General features: G+C 33.4%; 2 protein-coding genes and 1 long non-coding RNA gene across 5 annotated transcripts; 2 read left to right on the top strand and 1 right to left on the bottom strand.

Annotated features, from left to right (window-relative positions):
• Window positions 1-265: 265 nt before the first annotated feature.
• LOC106395893 (uncharacterized membrane protein YuiD-like) lies at window positions 266-1,692 on the top strand. 3 transcript variants are annotated; one of them, XM_048747804.1, is made up of 6 exons: window positions 266-418; window positions 458-682; window positions 774-930; window positions 1,033-1,083; window positions 1,166-1,258; window positions 1,318-1,692. In XM_048747804.1, the coding sequence occupies exons 2-6, from the start codon at window positions 543-545 to the stop codon at window positions 1,417-1,419; spliced, it is 543 nt and encodes a 180-aa protein (XP_048603761.1). In that variant the 5' UTR covers window positions 266-418; window positions 458-542; the 3' UTR covers window positions 1,420-1,692. The 3 variants fall into 3 exon arrangements, with proteins under 3 accessions (XP_048603761.1, XP_048603760.1, XP_022561550.2); XM_048747803.1 differs by having other exon boundaries at window positions 338-682; XM_022705829.2 differs by having other exon boundaries at window positions 341-682; window positions 1,343-1,692.
• A 4,958-nt stretch (window positions 1,693-6,650) lies between these two features.
• On the bottom strand, window positions 6,651-10,272 carry LOC111208319. Its single transcript, XR_002660313.2, has 2 exons — window positions 7,369-10,272; window positions 6,651-7,064 (listed from the first exon to the last, which is right to left on the bottom strand). It is a non-coding gene; the product is annotated as an uncharacterized LOC111208319 (long non-coding RNA).
• A 992-nt stretch (window positions 10,273-11,264) lies between these two features.
• LOC111212012 (remorin 1.4) lies at window positions 11,265-13,033 on the top strand. The gene is made up of 3 exons (XM_022713378.2): window positions 11,265-12,383; window positions 12,489-12,570; window positions 12,718-13,033. Exons 1-3 carry the CDS (start codon window positions 11,620-11,622, stop codon window positions 12,931-12,933), a joined length of 1,062 nt encoding a protein of 353 aa, XP_022569099.1. The 5' UTR covers window positions 11,265-11,619; the 3' UTR covers window positions 12,934-13,033.
• The last annotated feature ends 838 nt before the right edge of the window (window positions 13,034-13,871 follow it).

Genomic DNA, 13,871 nt, shown 5'->3' with positions numbered 1-13,871 from the left:
TGAGAGACGCTTGTTTATTACAATTGCAAACAAAGAAGCATATTCTGCGCAATCACAAATCAATTAATAAATAAATACAAGTTAACGTCTATACATATCCTCATTCCTTTTTCTTTTTTTAACACATGCATATCCTCATTTCACATGCTACATTTTGTGAATATACACTCGATTCCTGAATTTTAAATCGCATAGCCGATTTTTAATTCTTTATCTCGAAAACTGAAAAATAAATATAAAAATAGGAATACAAATGTTCTTCGAAACAGAATATATAAGATAAATAATTTGATTATTCAATTTCGGATAAATACGTTTTCTCCTTCCTAGGTTGAGAAATGATATTAAATAGCACCGTTGCAAAGAAGAAGCGAGAAAACAAACACGAAAGAATATTTCGAGGAAGAAGAAAATAAAGATTTTGAAGGGTAGACCCCATTAGAGAGAGATCAAAAAGAAAGATTTTTCCACACGCAAAGGGTTCCTCTTATGGATCATGTCTTCATCTAGTAGAGAGCTCTCGTTATTGATTTGAAGCCCTAATGAGATCAATCGACCATCGTCTAATGGAGGAATCGTCTTCCCTTTCTTCCCACTATTTCTCTATTTTCACGAACTACCCTCTGCTTTCCGCCGTATTAGCTTTCACCATCGCACAATTCATCAAGTTCTTCACCACCTGGTACGTTTACTACTCATATGTAGTTTCTGAGAATGGTTTAGACAAAGACAGAGATTTTACCGACAACTCTGTTTGTATGTTTTGTCAAAAGGTATAAGGAAAAGAGATGGGATCTGAAACGGCTTGTTGGGTCTGGAGGAATGCCTTCTTCACATTCAGCAACTGTTACAGCTCTTGCTATGGCCGTTGGTTTACAAGAAGGCTTTGGAGGATCTCTTTTCGCTATGGCTTTCATTCTCACTTCCATTGTATGGCTTATTCAATCACTTTTCTTATCAGTTTTGATGGTTAAGGCTTGAGGAGAGGATTAAATAGTTAGGGGTTTTGTGTTTTATTTTTTTCTGCGGCAGGTTATGTGTGATGCAACTGGTGTAAGATTACATGCTGGACGCCAAGCTGAGGTTTTTCTTTTGTTTGTTTTCTCTTTTTTTTTGTTAGCATCTGTTTTTATTTTTGGCTGATTTGGGTCTGTTTCATTTCCAGGTTCTCAATCAGATTGTGTATGAACTTCCTTCAGAGCATCCCCTCGCTGAAAGCAGACCCTTGCGTGAACTTCTAGGTCATACCCCTCCACAGGTAAGCGAATAATGCAAAATTGAGGCAGCTCAGATCAATAGTGATGGCTTTCATGTTAGACCATATCTGTTTCTGTGTCATCAGGTCATTATGGGTGGGATCCTGGGAACTGCTACAGCAGTTGTTGGCTACTTAGTCACCTTGACAGCCAAGTAGCCTAAGGTGCAGCAAGAGCTCACCTCTTCTGATCCATCCTGTGTGAAAGCCTCTGGTATGTAGCTGAATCAGCCATGACAAGCAAATGGTTCATGGACCCATGTTTCTTTCCGGTGCTCAGCTTTATCATTAACAACATAGTATAGGTTTGGGTCTTGTAAAGAAAACATGAAAAAAGGTCATTACACGGATATATGATGTGGTAACAGAGGAGCTTTTGCCTTGAACTAACAAACGAGTATGATATGTTTAGATACAGCAGGATCATTACTTCTAAACTCAGATTTATGAAAACCTCTATATCTATAGTGGATCTTTGTTAAATTGCAAAGGAGGGTCAAATCCAAAACATCGCCAAGCAATGGAACCTCTCTTTAAATTATTACTGATATCCCACCCGTAGAAGAGTGTCGTATCCTTTTCTTTTTTTTTCTTGGGTCAAAATTGTCATATTCTTTTTTCCACTATATCTACATAGAAGCCTTTAAAGGTAATGCTAATAATCTCTAGTTATTCTAGGTCATTAAACACATCTCTTAGTTTATATTAACTTATGTCTCCTCTGCCACTTTGAAGGTGGCATGAGCTATATCTGAAATGATTCCTTTAGTGGCGATATTATAAGGAGGACCTCTTTACTTTTCTTGTCGGTACAACCTCATGAAACAAACAGATAGATTTAATTAACCAAAGACGTCATATGAGAGAGTCTTGATCAGCATATGGAACATACTGTCTTCTCCGACCAGTAAGAGCTCCAAGATCAGCAGTCCGAAGATTCACCATCAAGAATATGTATGGAGGTGTGTGACCTTAAAGAATTCTCCTAGTAAGAAGAGCTATGAAGCGATCAAAAATAACATTTATACTCTTCCTAGTGAATTTGTTGGAAAACTGAGATACAAAGAGAGAAACATGTGCTTAATCTTAATAAACCTGGCTATTAGTAACAAACCCGATCCAACTGTAAGCAATTCTAGACTTCAAGACTGAGTTGAGAAGCAATGTTTTGCATTATTGATTATTCTGATCATGGTTCTTCACTGATAGGCCATAAATTTTACCTACTTTTATCCATGGTTTGTAAGTTTTTTAATAACTAATTACTATGTTTTAGAGTCTTTTTAGAGTATTTACAGGTTCAGGTACGTTGTAGAGAAATATGGTGATTTTTCAGTCTTTTGGAGCTTACTGCATAGACGCATCAGATGTTTAGCTATGGATGGAGACCTTACCACCGTTAGATTAAGCCTAGAACTTTGAGTTAGTTTTCCAATGCCACTGGTATGAGGTCAATCAGCATCCTGTAGCAGAAGTTATGCATGTGTTACTAAAGAGTGGTCAGTTTGCCTCGCGAGAGGAAGCTGACGAGGAGATAAAGGAATATCGATCGATGGTGCACCCTTGGCATCGATCGACGGTGTTTCCAGAATGCAGGCTGAATATATTTTATGACTAATTTAGGTCCAGAAATTACCACAAATTACCAGAATATCCCTACACGACTAAAAATCCTATTTTACTGTTTCTTAGCCATTGTTGACGGTTATGCTTCATACTATTCTAGACAGAGAGCTTAGGATTAGAAAGAGAGATCTGTACACCTTGAGAGATGGAAGATCTTGAACTCCCTTTGTTTTTTTATTCTATTCTGTTTTTATTTATCTATTGCAGTATAATTCTGATCATCATAATGTTTCCTATAAATATGTCTGAGTAGTTCTCTTGTTAGATTAGGGTTTTTCAAAGGTTAACTTATGGTTTGCTAAATCTATATTGTTGTTAGGGTGATTTAATTAGTTCTTCATCTAGTTGTTCTTATTACTAAGCTTAGGGTTGATAAACCTTGAACTTAGATCTTAGGATTGATTAGTGCAAGTGAGAGCTTGGCCTGTTGCCTGAATAAAACTAGTATGATCTTATTAGTTAGGCACACGAGAGTTGGTCTAGGTGATTAGAGAACACATCAAACCTATTCGTTAAAGCTTGCTAGAAGTAGTGTCGATCGACACTCCATAAGATATATCGATCGACAGTCAATACCAGACATCGATCGACAATCCATAGGAGACATCAATCGACACTCCCTTAGGACTTTCATACGAGAGTTGATAGATTATAACTTCAGCTTGAATTCGAGAACAATTAATATTCATAAATCCCTAATAACCTAATAAGTTTGCATACTTGTCATACCTGAAAATTTACATGAATCTAGGTATTTTCCCAACTTGTTAACAACCTCAATTCAATCAACTAAACAACTTGTTCACCCAATCTTCACTTCATTTACTGCTTACAACTTGCTTTTCTAGCTTTATTTCAAATACTATAAATCTATTGTGTAATCCTAGAGTCTCTGTGGATACGATACCTAAGCACTAAAACTGAACCTTTTATTTGAGAGAGTAATTCACTCCTTAGGGTAATTTGAGTGATATATTCACCCATGTTAAAAATATATACTACAGTTTAATTATAAATGCAGATTATATATTTTTATAATTCAAACCAATAAAAATTTAATAACACAACAAAATCAGAAATTTACAATTTATTATCATTGACTCATAAAACAGCATTAAAGATTATCATTTTGAAACAAAAAAAAGTCCAGAACATTTATCTTATGAAAATGGAAAGATTATAATTTAATGGTTTATTCGAGTTTCGGTTTGTTTGAAGACATGAAACTTGATCCCATTTGGATATTTTTTAAGTTATGTTATGATTTAATTTGGGTTTCTTAGGATTTGGTTCGAATTAGTATAATACACTATAAACTTAGTTGAACTCATTTTAGTTTTGGATTTGGTTATACATCAGATTTTGGTTATCCAAATATTTGCTTGTGATTCAAAAGTACACAGTTTAGTTTGGCAAATTTAAACAATTTTTACTAACAAAAGCTTTGTGAAATGATTTGAAGTGTTTGTTAAGAGGTAAAAACAAACAAATAAAAACTAGCAACATCCAAATGTTTGGCATTGTTGCAGAGTGTCTAGCCCTTTTGGTTGCACAAGTTGTGATCATATCAACAGGTTTCTCGAACCTTGTCTACAAGTTAGACTGTCAAGAACTCATTCACCTTCTTTCAGAGAATTGGTCATTTGATGTTCATTGGATCATTTTTGCTATTCGATTCCTTATCTTTCTTTTTGGTGTTTTATATGTTCAATTTATGTGTTGTATTTACGCTATGGCAAACTCTTTGGGTTGTGATGTCTTCCTATGTTATAACACCTCCTCCTCTTATGGAGTTTTAAACTCTTAAGATAATGAAGTAAAGTTTGACCAAAAAATAATAAAAAAAATAAAAAATAAAAAAACTAGCAACTATAAACTTTATAAAAGTAGAAAATCTTATTTAAATTTATAAATAAAGCACAATTATTTAATCTTCAAATGCAAACGTATTTATACTTCAAATACAATTGTTAAAAGATACAATCTTTAATCTTTGACCAAATATCTCTTTCTATAGTCTATTCCTTGTATATTAAAAGAGAAGCATTACAACATTCTAAATATGATATTTATTATCATTAAAATGATTCTTAGAAGTACTAGAGAATTAAGTTGGTCCATATAAACATATACTATATTTTTTATTAAACTAATCATAAAATAATTATTAATATACAAAAATATAGTTTCCTTAAATAAAAGCTATGAAATTACCTAATATGATTAAAATATATATTGCAATTAATGATTTCGAATAATAAAGATTTTGTAACAATTTTTATATCTTTCATCTTTTTTTGCTTAATTTATCTTAATAATATAAAATTAAACAATCATATTCACCATATAATAAAATTTATATTTTTCGTATATGTTACATTTTCAAATTTTAAAAACAACTTTAAATTACTAAAGTTGTTAAAAATCTCACATTTAAAATTTTATGCTCAATAGTTTAGAAAAAATCAAGTCGACAATAGATCTAAAGAACCCGTTCACACAAAACCTAATCCCCTTTTCATTTTTCTTTTATAGGTGACTATTTTTTTCCCAAAAAAATTAAAATAGTTGACAGATTTGGCCAAACTCATTTTTAACATATTAGGCTTTTAAACAACCATTTAGTCCGTTGAATATTATGCTAAAGTTTAGCATAAAACCCAACACATATGTTAGATATATTTCACAAAGTCAATAATTTCATATCTACTATTAATATATAAAAAGTATTTAAACACTCAAATATATTGTTATGTTGATGTCATTACAATACGGTATAATGTATTGTATGGGTAACAAATACCTAATGTAGAGTTTTAAAAACATATTTAATCTCGCGCAAGACGCGGAAGACGCGGATTATTACTTGTAATTGCTTATTCAATAGTATTTTGAGTATTTATCCGGGGGTTGAATTTGTCTTTGGTAAAATTTCTCTTGAAATGTTAATTTTTTTAATATTTTGGATATCCTTTCGGATTCAGATTCAAGTAAAATTCATAAGCCAAAACACCGTAAAACAAGATCGATATTTATGTTGGATTCTGTTTAATTCGGATTTATTTTCATGGGATCAGTTCGATCTATTAGGTTCAGTTTATTTGATCCTCTCTACATCATACCATCACCCATAAATTCGATAGGCTCTGTTTGTATAAATTATTAATAATATTTTTAGAACAGTGTGTGTATAAATTGTGACAAAAATTCTTATAACACGCTACCATGTATCACAATCAGTGAACAAAGTTTAAGCATTGCTGTCCAGCATTTTGAAACATTGTTTTTATATCACTAAACCACACCGAAGAGCAAGTCACGAAACAAAAGGCATGAACGAACTATGGACTAAACGACTGTAACTTCAAACGATTATGTCCACAGAACCAAATACTTCTTTCATTGATTGTCGCATATTACAATAACTACATAAATTTATCTGATATTGTGTTCGTCGTTCCATATCAACTACTTACTAATTTGACAGAACATTAGGAACCAATACTTCTTTCATTGATTGTCGCCTATTACAATAACTACATAAAATTTATCTGATAATGTGTTCGTCGTTCCATATCAACTACTTACTAATTTGACAAAACATTAGGAACAAAAAATTCTTTGGATCTACATACATCATGTTTCATTCATAAGATTTCTGAAGTATCCGAATCAATGAGAAATTCAAATTCTGTAAACTACTCATTTACAAGTAACGTCAACTATTGTTTACTTTTTTTTTGTCCACCATCTTTTGTATCAAAAATTCATAAAAGCAAAGTTTTGGTATCAAACAAAAAAAACGAATAAAATACAAAATGATGAGCCTTTTAAAAAAAAAAATGATGAGCCTAAGACACGTGAGCACACACGTTTAATCGTATCATCTTTTTGTTTTATTTTTTATTCGTTTAATCTTATCATCGACACCTCAAGAACACATGTCTTGTTCAGAGCAGGTCTCTGAAGCATCGCCGCCTCCAAAATCTCTGTGATGGATCTTCACCGGTGGCGAAGCTTTATGTCCCCAACGCCACATGGATGCTTCGTCTAAGTACCACCATTTATTTATTCTGCTTCATATCGTGGAAACCAGATGGCAGGATTCTCAATATAGTCACCAGAGCATAAACCTAGAGATCAACGACAGATTTCGGGGGTAGAATATTTGTCGAGACGCCTTCTGTGTATTAAAGATCAATCAATGATTATATAACAATATTTCTATATATCATTAACTTGTAATACTCTAGCTTCCTCTTTGTATCTTTCAATGATTATATAACAATATTTCTATATATCATTAACTTGTAATACTCTATCTTCCTCTTTATTAAAGATCAATCAAAGATGTGGTCAAACTTTGTTACAACCATTATCTATTCAACGGAGCTTTATATTTCATACCCAACTATAATGATTCTGATTTGAAGCGGTCAAATAGATTCCTAACAACTCAAATCCTTAAACAAAGTAAAGAAGATTACTCCATCTTGAGAGATGAATGAAGCATTAACCAGTGAACACGAAATCCACTCAACACCTCCAGAATTTGACATCCTCCGAAACAAAAAGAAAATAGCGATAACACTATTGGGATTAGTAGAAATGAAAAGTCATGAGCTTTAATCTCTAAAAAAATGTTTATAAAAGTATTATCTCATACTTCGAAAGCTTCAATAGAACACAAAGTAAAAATATACGAAAATTAGAAAACTAGAAAAACAAACAAAAAAAATATTATATTATAGGTAAGAGAAAATAGATAAATATTTAATTTGATTGATTTTAAAAATTTTAAAGAGAGAAAAAGAGGTTTTCCTGATTCCTCATTTGTTCTGACTACTGTAAGCATTTATTGTTTACGTCCTTAGTTATTAATCCATTCTAACTTTATATCCCGTTTAAATAACGAAAGAATTACACTGAAAAACAGTTTATGTGTTTTATTAACACAATAAAGCATTTATTACTACTCAGATATTTTTTCTAATTAAATCTCATTTTCACTCATAAACTAACTAAATAACATTGACATCTAATACCCATTACACTAACTAGAATAAAATGGGACTGTGTAACTTTCTTCTTCCTCTTTCCCTTTATACTTCTCTATAATTTTCGAAAATAAAATCTGATTTTTTCAAATTTATTTTTCCAGAGAAGTTATCTTTAATCATTGTCTTTTTTCCTAAGCTATCTTTTGAGATATATGAAGATACATGACTGATGGTGCTGTAGTGATGCGTATTCGACGGCAACATCAACAGTAGAGACGTTGAGGACTCTCGTCTATGAACTACCATAAACATTTTCTTACTCTGACTCATTATTGCCAATAATTAGGATTGAAAGCTATCACATTTGGGTAAAAATATATAAAAAAACAAGTTGAGAATGTAAAAAATAGTGAAAAATAGGCGAGATATGCGGAGATTAGGGTTTCTGGTCGACAATGGCTAAGGAAGAAGATGAGGTTATTTTCGTAATTTTACAACATTAATAAAAAAGTCGTGTGTACATTACATTCAAACTATACATGCATACACTAACATTATGTACACATCCACGTGGTCATCCAATGTACTCGTGTACCCTAACATGTGTACACTAACATTATGTACACATCCACGTGGTTATCCAATCTTAAAAAAAAAACTTCTTTTAATGAGTGGCAATTTTGTAATAATTTCATATTAGGGTTTTCTGCGTTTTCTGCAAATATAACTCACGGCCGCCATTGATTTTCATCATGCAATCTTCATTGTTTTTGCGTTTTATCTGTAGAACTTACAAATATTATATAGATTAACCGATTAGAATCCAAAACCAAGAAAAAAAACTGAAAACATGTTTTAATTTCAAGCTTTGGCATATTATATCCAAATTGCCATAGCTCTTCTCCATCAAATACTTATATGTCAGTTACCCAAATAAATTTTTTTCACTGTCGAGAAATGTGAATCCGTGGTTGGAAATAAAAAGTAATTGTCTGCTTTTTGTCAATTATAAAATTTAATATCATTTCAAAAATTAATATAAGAATTGACCTGCACATTAACAATTAGTTAGGGATAAGTATATAAATAACCTATAAAAACTACTTTGGTAGATGAAACTGCCCTACAGTGTAATAAAAACATGGAAACTGACCCTGAAGTGTTAATAACTTTTTCATAAATTAGAAAACTTAACAAAAACAGAAAATGAGAGTTTAAAAGAAGTACCATGCTAACGAATCCAAAAGAAAACAACAAGACGGTCCAGTCCACAAGCAGTAGGGGGGCACTGTGAAGGACCACGTGAGTTTGTCAGACAAACACGGACCCACTTTTGCCCCCAACCCGGACCGGCAAAAACCATCGCTCGCCGCTCCTTCCAAGATCTCTACCCGTACACGTGTCACTATCTCTGCGAAACTGCATTCATCTAAATCTTAATCAACGGTTCTAAAAGTTACCGTTAAAAAGTTCAACTGTATCTTTAAAAATTTGCTCTCGGGAATTGCAGTGGAAGTTTTAACTCTTTGCTAAACTCTTTTGTTTTCCCGAGATTCCTCCTAATTGTTTGTGATTATTCCCATTTGCATAATTACTATTGCTTTATTTTATTAACACTATACTATAGTAGTAGATGATTGTTGAGTCACTTCCTCCCACGTACAGTCGTACACATGATGAATACTATTCTTTACAGCATTGGCGGTCTTTTGACGAACCAGATCTGAGCATTATTATTATAAAAACCCAATTACGCTACTCTTCTGGGCTACATGACTGTGCCATTCGTATATAAAAGTAAAAACACAGCGTTAGCTGATGTTTCTAAAGACTTATTCGACTAATGATCGAAAACGAAACAAGTATTTTTTTAGCGATTAAGGAAGGTAAGCGGTAATAAAATAATGCAACGTTTTGAAAACAGTAGTAAGCAAAAAACGATTCACGAGTGTAACGTTTCTAATATAGTTTAGGAATTGATATAATAAAATGATTTTCTTCAAAAAAAAAGAAAGAAAACTCTTAGTGATACTATCTATTTGGTTACACTCTCAGAGCATCAGCATCAGTGAACTCCACGGGGAGTTCACACAGTTTTCGAAAAAAAAAAATTAAAATAAACAAAAACACTGAACCTGTCTCTTGGGAGTTCACTGCACTGAACCCGGATCATCACTGTAGCGCCGGCCCCACGACACGTGGCGGTCCTCGATTGGTCCGATTAATAATTTTTTTTTTTAAAAAAAAAACAAAAATCAAACAGAAAAAAAATAATAATAAAAAATGCTTTCTGAACTCCTTTGATGGGGTTCACTAATGCTGATGCTCTCACAATGTACTATACATCTACACAAATCCAAATAATATATGAGAAATAAAATACAGGAGTCAAATAATAATGGGAAACAAACAAGATTGATATTCGTTTTAGTTTTTTAAAATAGACTAGATCTCGATCCGTTCAACCGCGCAGATTTTTGTTTTTATTTATTTTTATATAAATATTTTGTTTTCAATTTTAAATTGGTATATATTATAATATATGTTCTATCAATTTTTAAAACATAATAAGTTTACGGTATATTTTTTTCATTGAATAGATTGTTTTAAATTTTCACATGTATTTGTATCTTCTTCTAAATATATATTTTTGGATTATTATTTCATTATTAAAATCGTAACTATATATATAAAGATTAGTAAAATATTGTTTTATTGTCATATTCAAAGATATTGTAACATTTCACAAATTTAGAAAGTTTTTAAAAAATTAAACTTTTCGCTTCATAGATTTATATTATCGAGTAAATAATTAAACATTTAGTTTTTGTTTAATTTTTAAAACAAGCTATATAGTTTAAAATTTGTTTTCATTGGTTTAAGGTAGTAAAGATTCATTGTTAGATAACATGATTTTTGTTATTTAAATTTTTTTTTTATAGTTTTAAAAGTTAACATCGACAAATATTTAACATATGCAAGTATAGTATTTAATTTATATTATCTATAAATCCAATGGATCATCTATTCTGTAAATCTAATTATTGATAGTCCAATAAAAATTTCTGGTAGACCCAAAATTTAAATGATAAGATTATAGATTAAATGTAACATGACTTTCTATGAATAGATTCATTATGTCCATTTTAAAAAAAAAATCACACATGAATGAAGGTTGTGACTTCTGTTTTAATATATAAGATGTTTTTAGAAATATATTTCGCAAAAATATTTTTTATGATTTTTATTAGTAAAGCACATCCATATGGAGTACTGCTATTCGATAACTAGTGTCAGTACCAAAGCATTTTCACGGACCAGATCTGAGCATTATTATAGTTAAGCAAACCCATTTACACTATTTTCAACTAAGAAAAAAATTCTTTGGAGGGGGGGGCATTACACTATTATTATGTCATTCCGATAGAAAAAAGACAGAACTAATTGGAGTTTTAAAGACTATCATTCTCATCTCTACAACAACCCATCTGGCATTTAATGACTCTGCTAAATCTCTCACATTCATAAAGTTGGGTCTACGAGAGTGACGACTCTTTGATTGTTTCGCCACATCTTCCTCACTTCCACATATATCCTTTTAATCCCTTCTTGAAGTCACCTCTCTTTCTTTATCCATTAATGAATATATAAAAAAACCTTATATTACTCCTGACTTCTTGTAAGAGTTTGAACAGATAGATCTCTGTGTTCTGTTTTTATTTATTTATCCTAAGAAGAATGAGATCTCAAGGGCTGGAAGATAACAAAGGGTGTCTCGGACCAGGGACGCCGGAGATGAACGGACATGGTAATATCGGTTTCGAGTTTCAAAAAGGTGCGAACCGGACACCAAACCACCACCGGTCCACTATGGGGAAACCCGCACCTTCAAAATGGGACGACGCTCAGAAATGGCTCTCCGGAGTTGGTTTTTCTCGCGGCGGCGGAGGTGGAGAGAAGAACCACCACTCGAGGAGCTGTAAACCGAGAAACTCCAACGCTGATGATCTTCGACTAATAGCTTCTGCTTCGCAGAGAGAACGCGAAGGAGGAGATCAGTACGTTGAATACGAGGACGGAGACGCGGCGGCGGGGAGGCCGGAGGTGGAGACGAAGAACGTAGACTGTGGAGAAGCAGGTGGTTCGGTTTGGAGGAAAGAGAGTATTAATCCAACGGCTGCGATTCGATCGGTTTGCGTGAGGGACATGGGGACTGAGATGACTCCGATCGGGAGCCAGGAGCCTTCTAGAACAGCTACGCCTGTGCGAGCCACAACGCCGGTCGGGAGAAGTCCTGTGACGTCACCGGTGAGAGCTTCTCGCCGCGGAGAGACGGTGAGAATGGCGACGGAGGTGGCGACCGTGACGGAGACTAGAAGCGTGGCGAGTAATAATAATGAAAACATTGGATTAGGAGATAATAGTAATACTAAGGCGATGAATGCTATGGAAGCTCGAGCCATGGCTTGGGATGAAGCAGAACGCTCTAAGTTCATGGCTAGGTGATTAACACTAATTAATTGATTAACGAATGATTTAATTAGTGTTAACGTGGCTTCGTTATATACCAGTGTTTTGAGGTTTGATTATTGCTGGAATGTGGTTAGGTATAAGAGAGAGGAAGTGAAGATACAGGCTTGGGAGAATCATGAGAAGAGAAAGGCCGAGATGGAGATGAAAAAAATGGAGGTAAGATTATCATCAAATATATTGTGGATCGGTTAAACCGGTTTTGGTGTTGGTTTGGATTCAATATTTAAGTGAATATTTCTTTGAAAATTAATAAATATCTTAAAATTTAAGAAGTTTGAGAAAAAGGTGTGAATGTGTGTGTAGGTGAAGGCGGAGAGGATGAAAGCGAGGGCGGAGGAGAAGTTGGCGAACAAGCTGGCGGCCACAAAGAGAATAGCGGAAGAGAGGAGAGCAAATGCGGAGGCGAAGCTGAACGAGATGGCGGCGAGGACATCGGAGAGAGCTGATTATATAAGGAGAAGTGGTCATTTGCCTTCTTCATTCTCTATCAAGTTTCCTTCTTTCTCTCTATGTTGGTAGCCATTGTTTTGTGTTTACCTATATATTAGTATTGTATTTAGAAAGTAATCGTGTATGGATTTAGTGACGCAATAACTAACGGAAAATTAAACGGCTGGAAGGAATCAAAGTAAAGATAAAGATAGATTTGATCAAAATAACATTTAACAAAAAAACTATAATAGTGTATTCATTGTCTGTTTGGGATTTGTGTTTGCTTTTGTCGATATCGTCAAAGAAATGAATCTGTTATAATCGCTACAATAGGTAGCATGACATTTTGTTGCTTATGAGTACTGACTTTAGATTTCCGGAACAATATATATATATATTGTTATAAAAAGAAGTGGAATTTTATTGTATCGCGGGAATTTAAATAAGGGCAAGATTTATATCCGTAGAATCTTTAACACTGATAGAAAGAGTTTATTATAGAGAGAAGAGAAGGTTGAGGGATGCGATCTACAATGAACGAAACGTTCGTATATATAGAAAGAAATTTACTGTGCAAATAGTGCAGTGGGCCCCACATCTTTATATTTTCAACAATTGCGGTGGCTGCTGTTTTTTTTCTTTGACTTTCGTAACACTCCCCCTTGGGGGCCGGTGTCACTATCCGCTCCCGCTTAACGTCTTTGTTGCCTCGTTAAAAACCTTTCCAGGAAAACCCAATGGGAAAAACCATAGTAAGGTAAAAAGAGTACAACTACGTAAGCTCCCCCTCGAATGAGCAGTCATAGATCCTTCTGATGGCGCATCCCAATGTTATGGATGTGTTTTCTGAATATCGAGGTAGGTAGTGATTTTGTGAAGAGGTCGGCTGCATTGTCGCATGATCGAACATATCTTACTTCAATCTCTTTATTCTTCTCGAGCTCTTGAGTGTATGAGAAGAACTTCGGAGGTATATGTTTGGTTCTATCGCTTTTGATATATCCTTCCTTCGTTTGAGCAACACA

The sequence above is a fragment of the Brassica napus genome, chromosome C2, assembly GCF_020379485.1.
Source record: "Brassica napus cultivar Da-Ae chromosome C2, Da-Ae, whole genome shotgun sequence".
Lineage (NCBI taxonomy): Eukaryota > Viridiplantae > Streptophyta > Magnoliopsida > Brassicales > Brassicaceae > Brassica > Brassica napus.
Note: the sequence above shows the minus strand (reverse complement) of the source record. Positions and strands in the feature narration are given on the sequence as shown.

Coding starts and splice junctions, on each gene's coding strand:
- LOC106395893 (XM_048747804.1), top strand. CDS start 543: ATGAGATCAATCGACCATCGTCTAATGGAGGAATCGTCTTCCCTTTCT. Junction 683..773: donor ATCAAGTTCTTCACCACCTG/GTACGTTTACTA, acceptor TTTTGTCAAAAG/GTATAAGGAAAAGAGATGGG. Junction 1,084..1,165: donor ATGCTGGACGCCAAGCTGAG/GTTTTTCTTTTG, acceptor TTTCATTTCCAG/GTTCTCAATCAGATTGTGTA.
- LOC111212012 (XM_022713378.2), top strand. CDS start 11,620: ATGAGATCTCAAGGGCTGGAAGATAACAAAGGGTGTCTCGGACCAGGG. Junction 12,384..12,488: donor CGCTCTAAGTTCATGGCTAG/GTGATTAACACT, acceptor GAATGTGGTTAG/GTATAAGAGAGAGGAAGTGA. Junction 12,571..12,717: donor TGGAGATGAAAAAAATGGAG/GTAAGATTATCA, acceptor ATGTGTGTGTAG/GTGAAGGCGGAGAGGATGAA.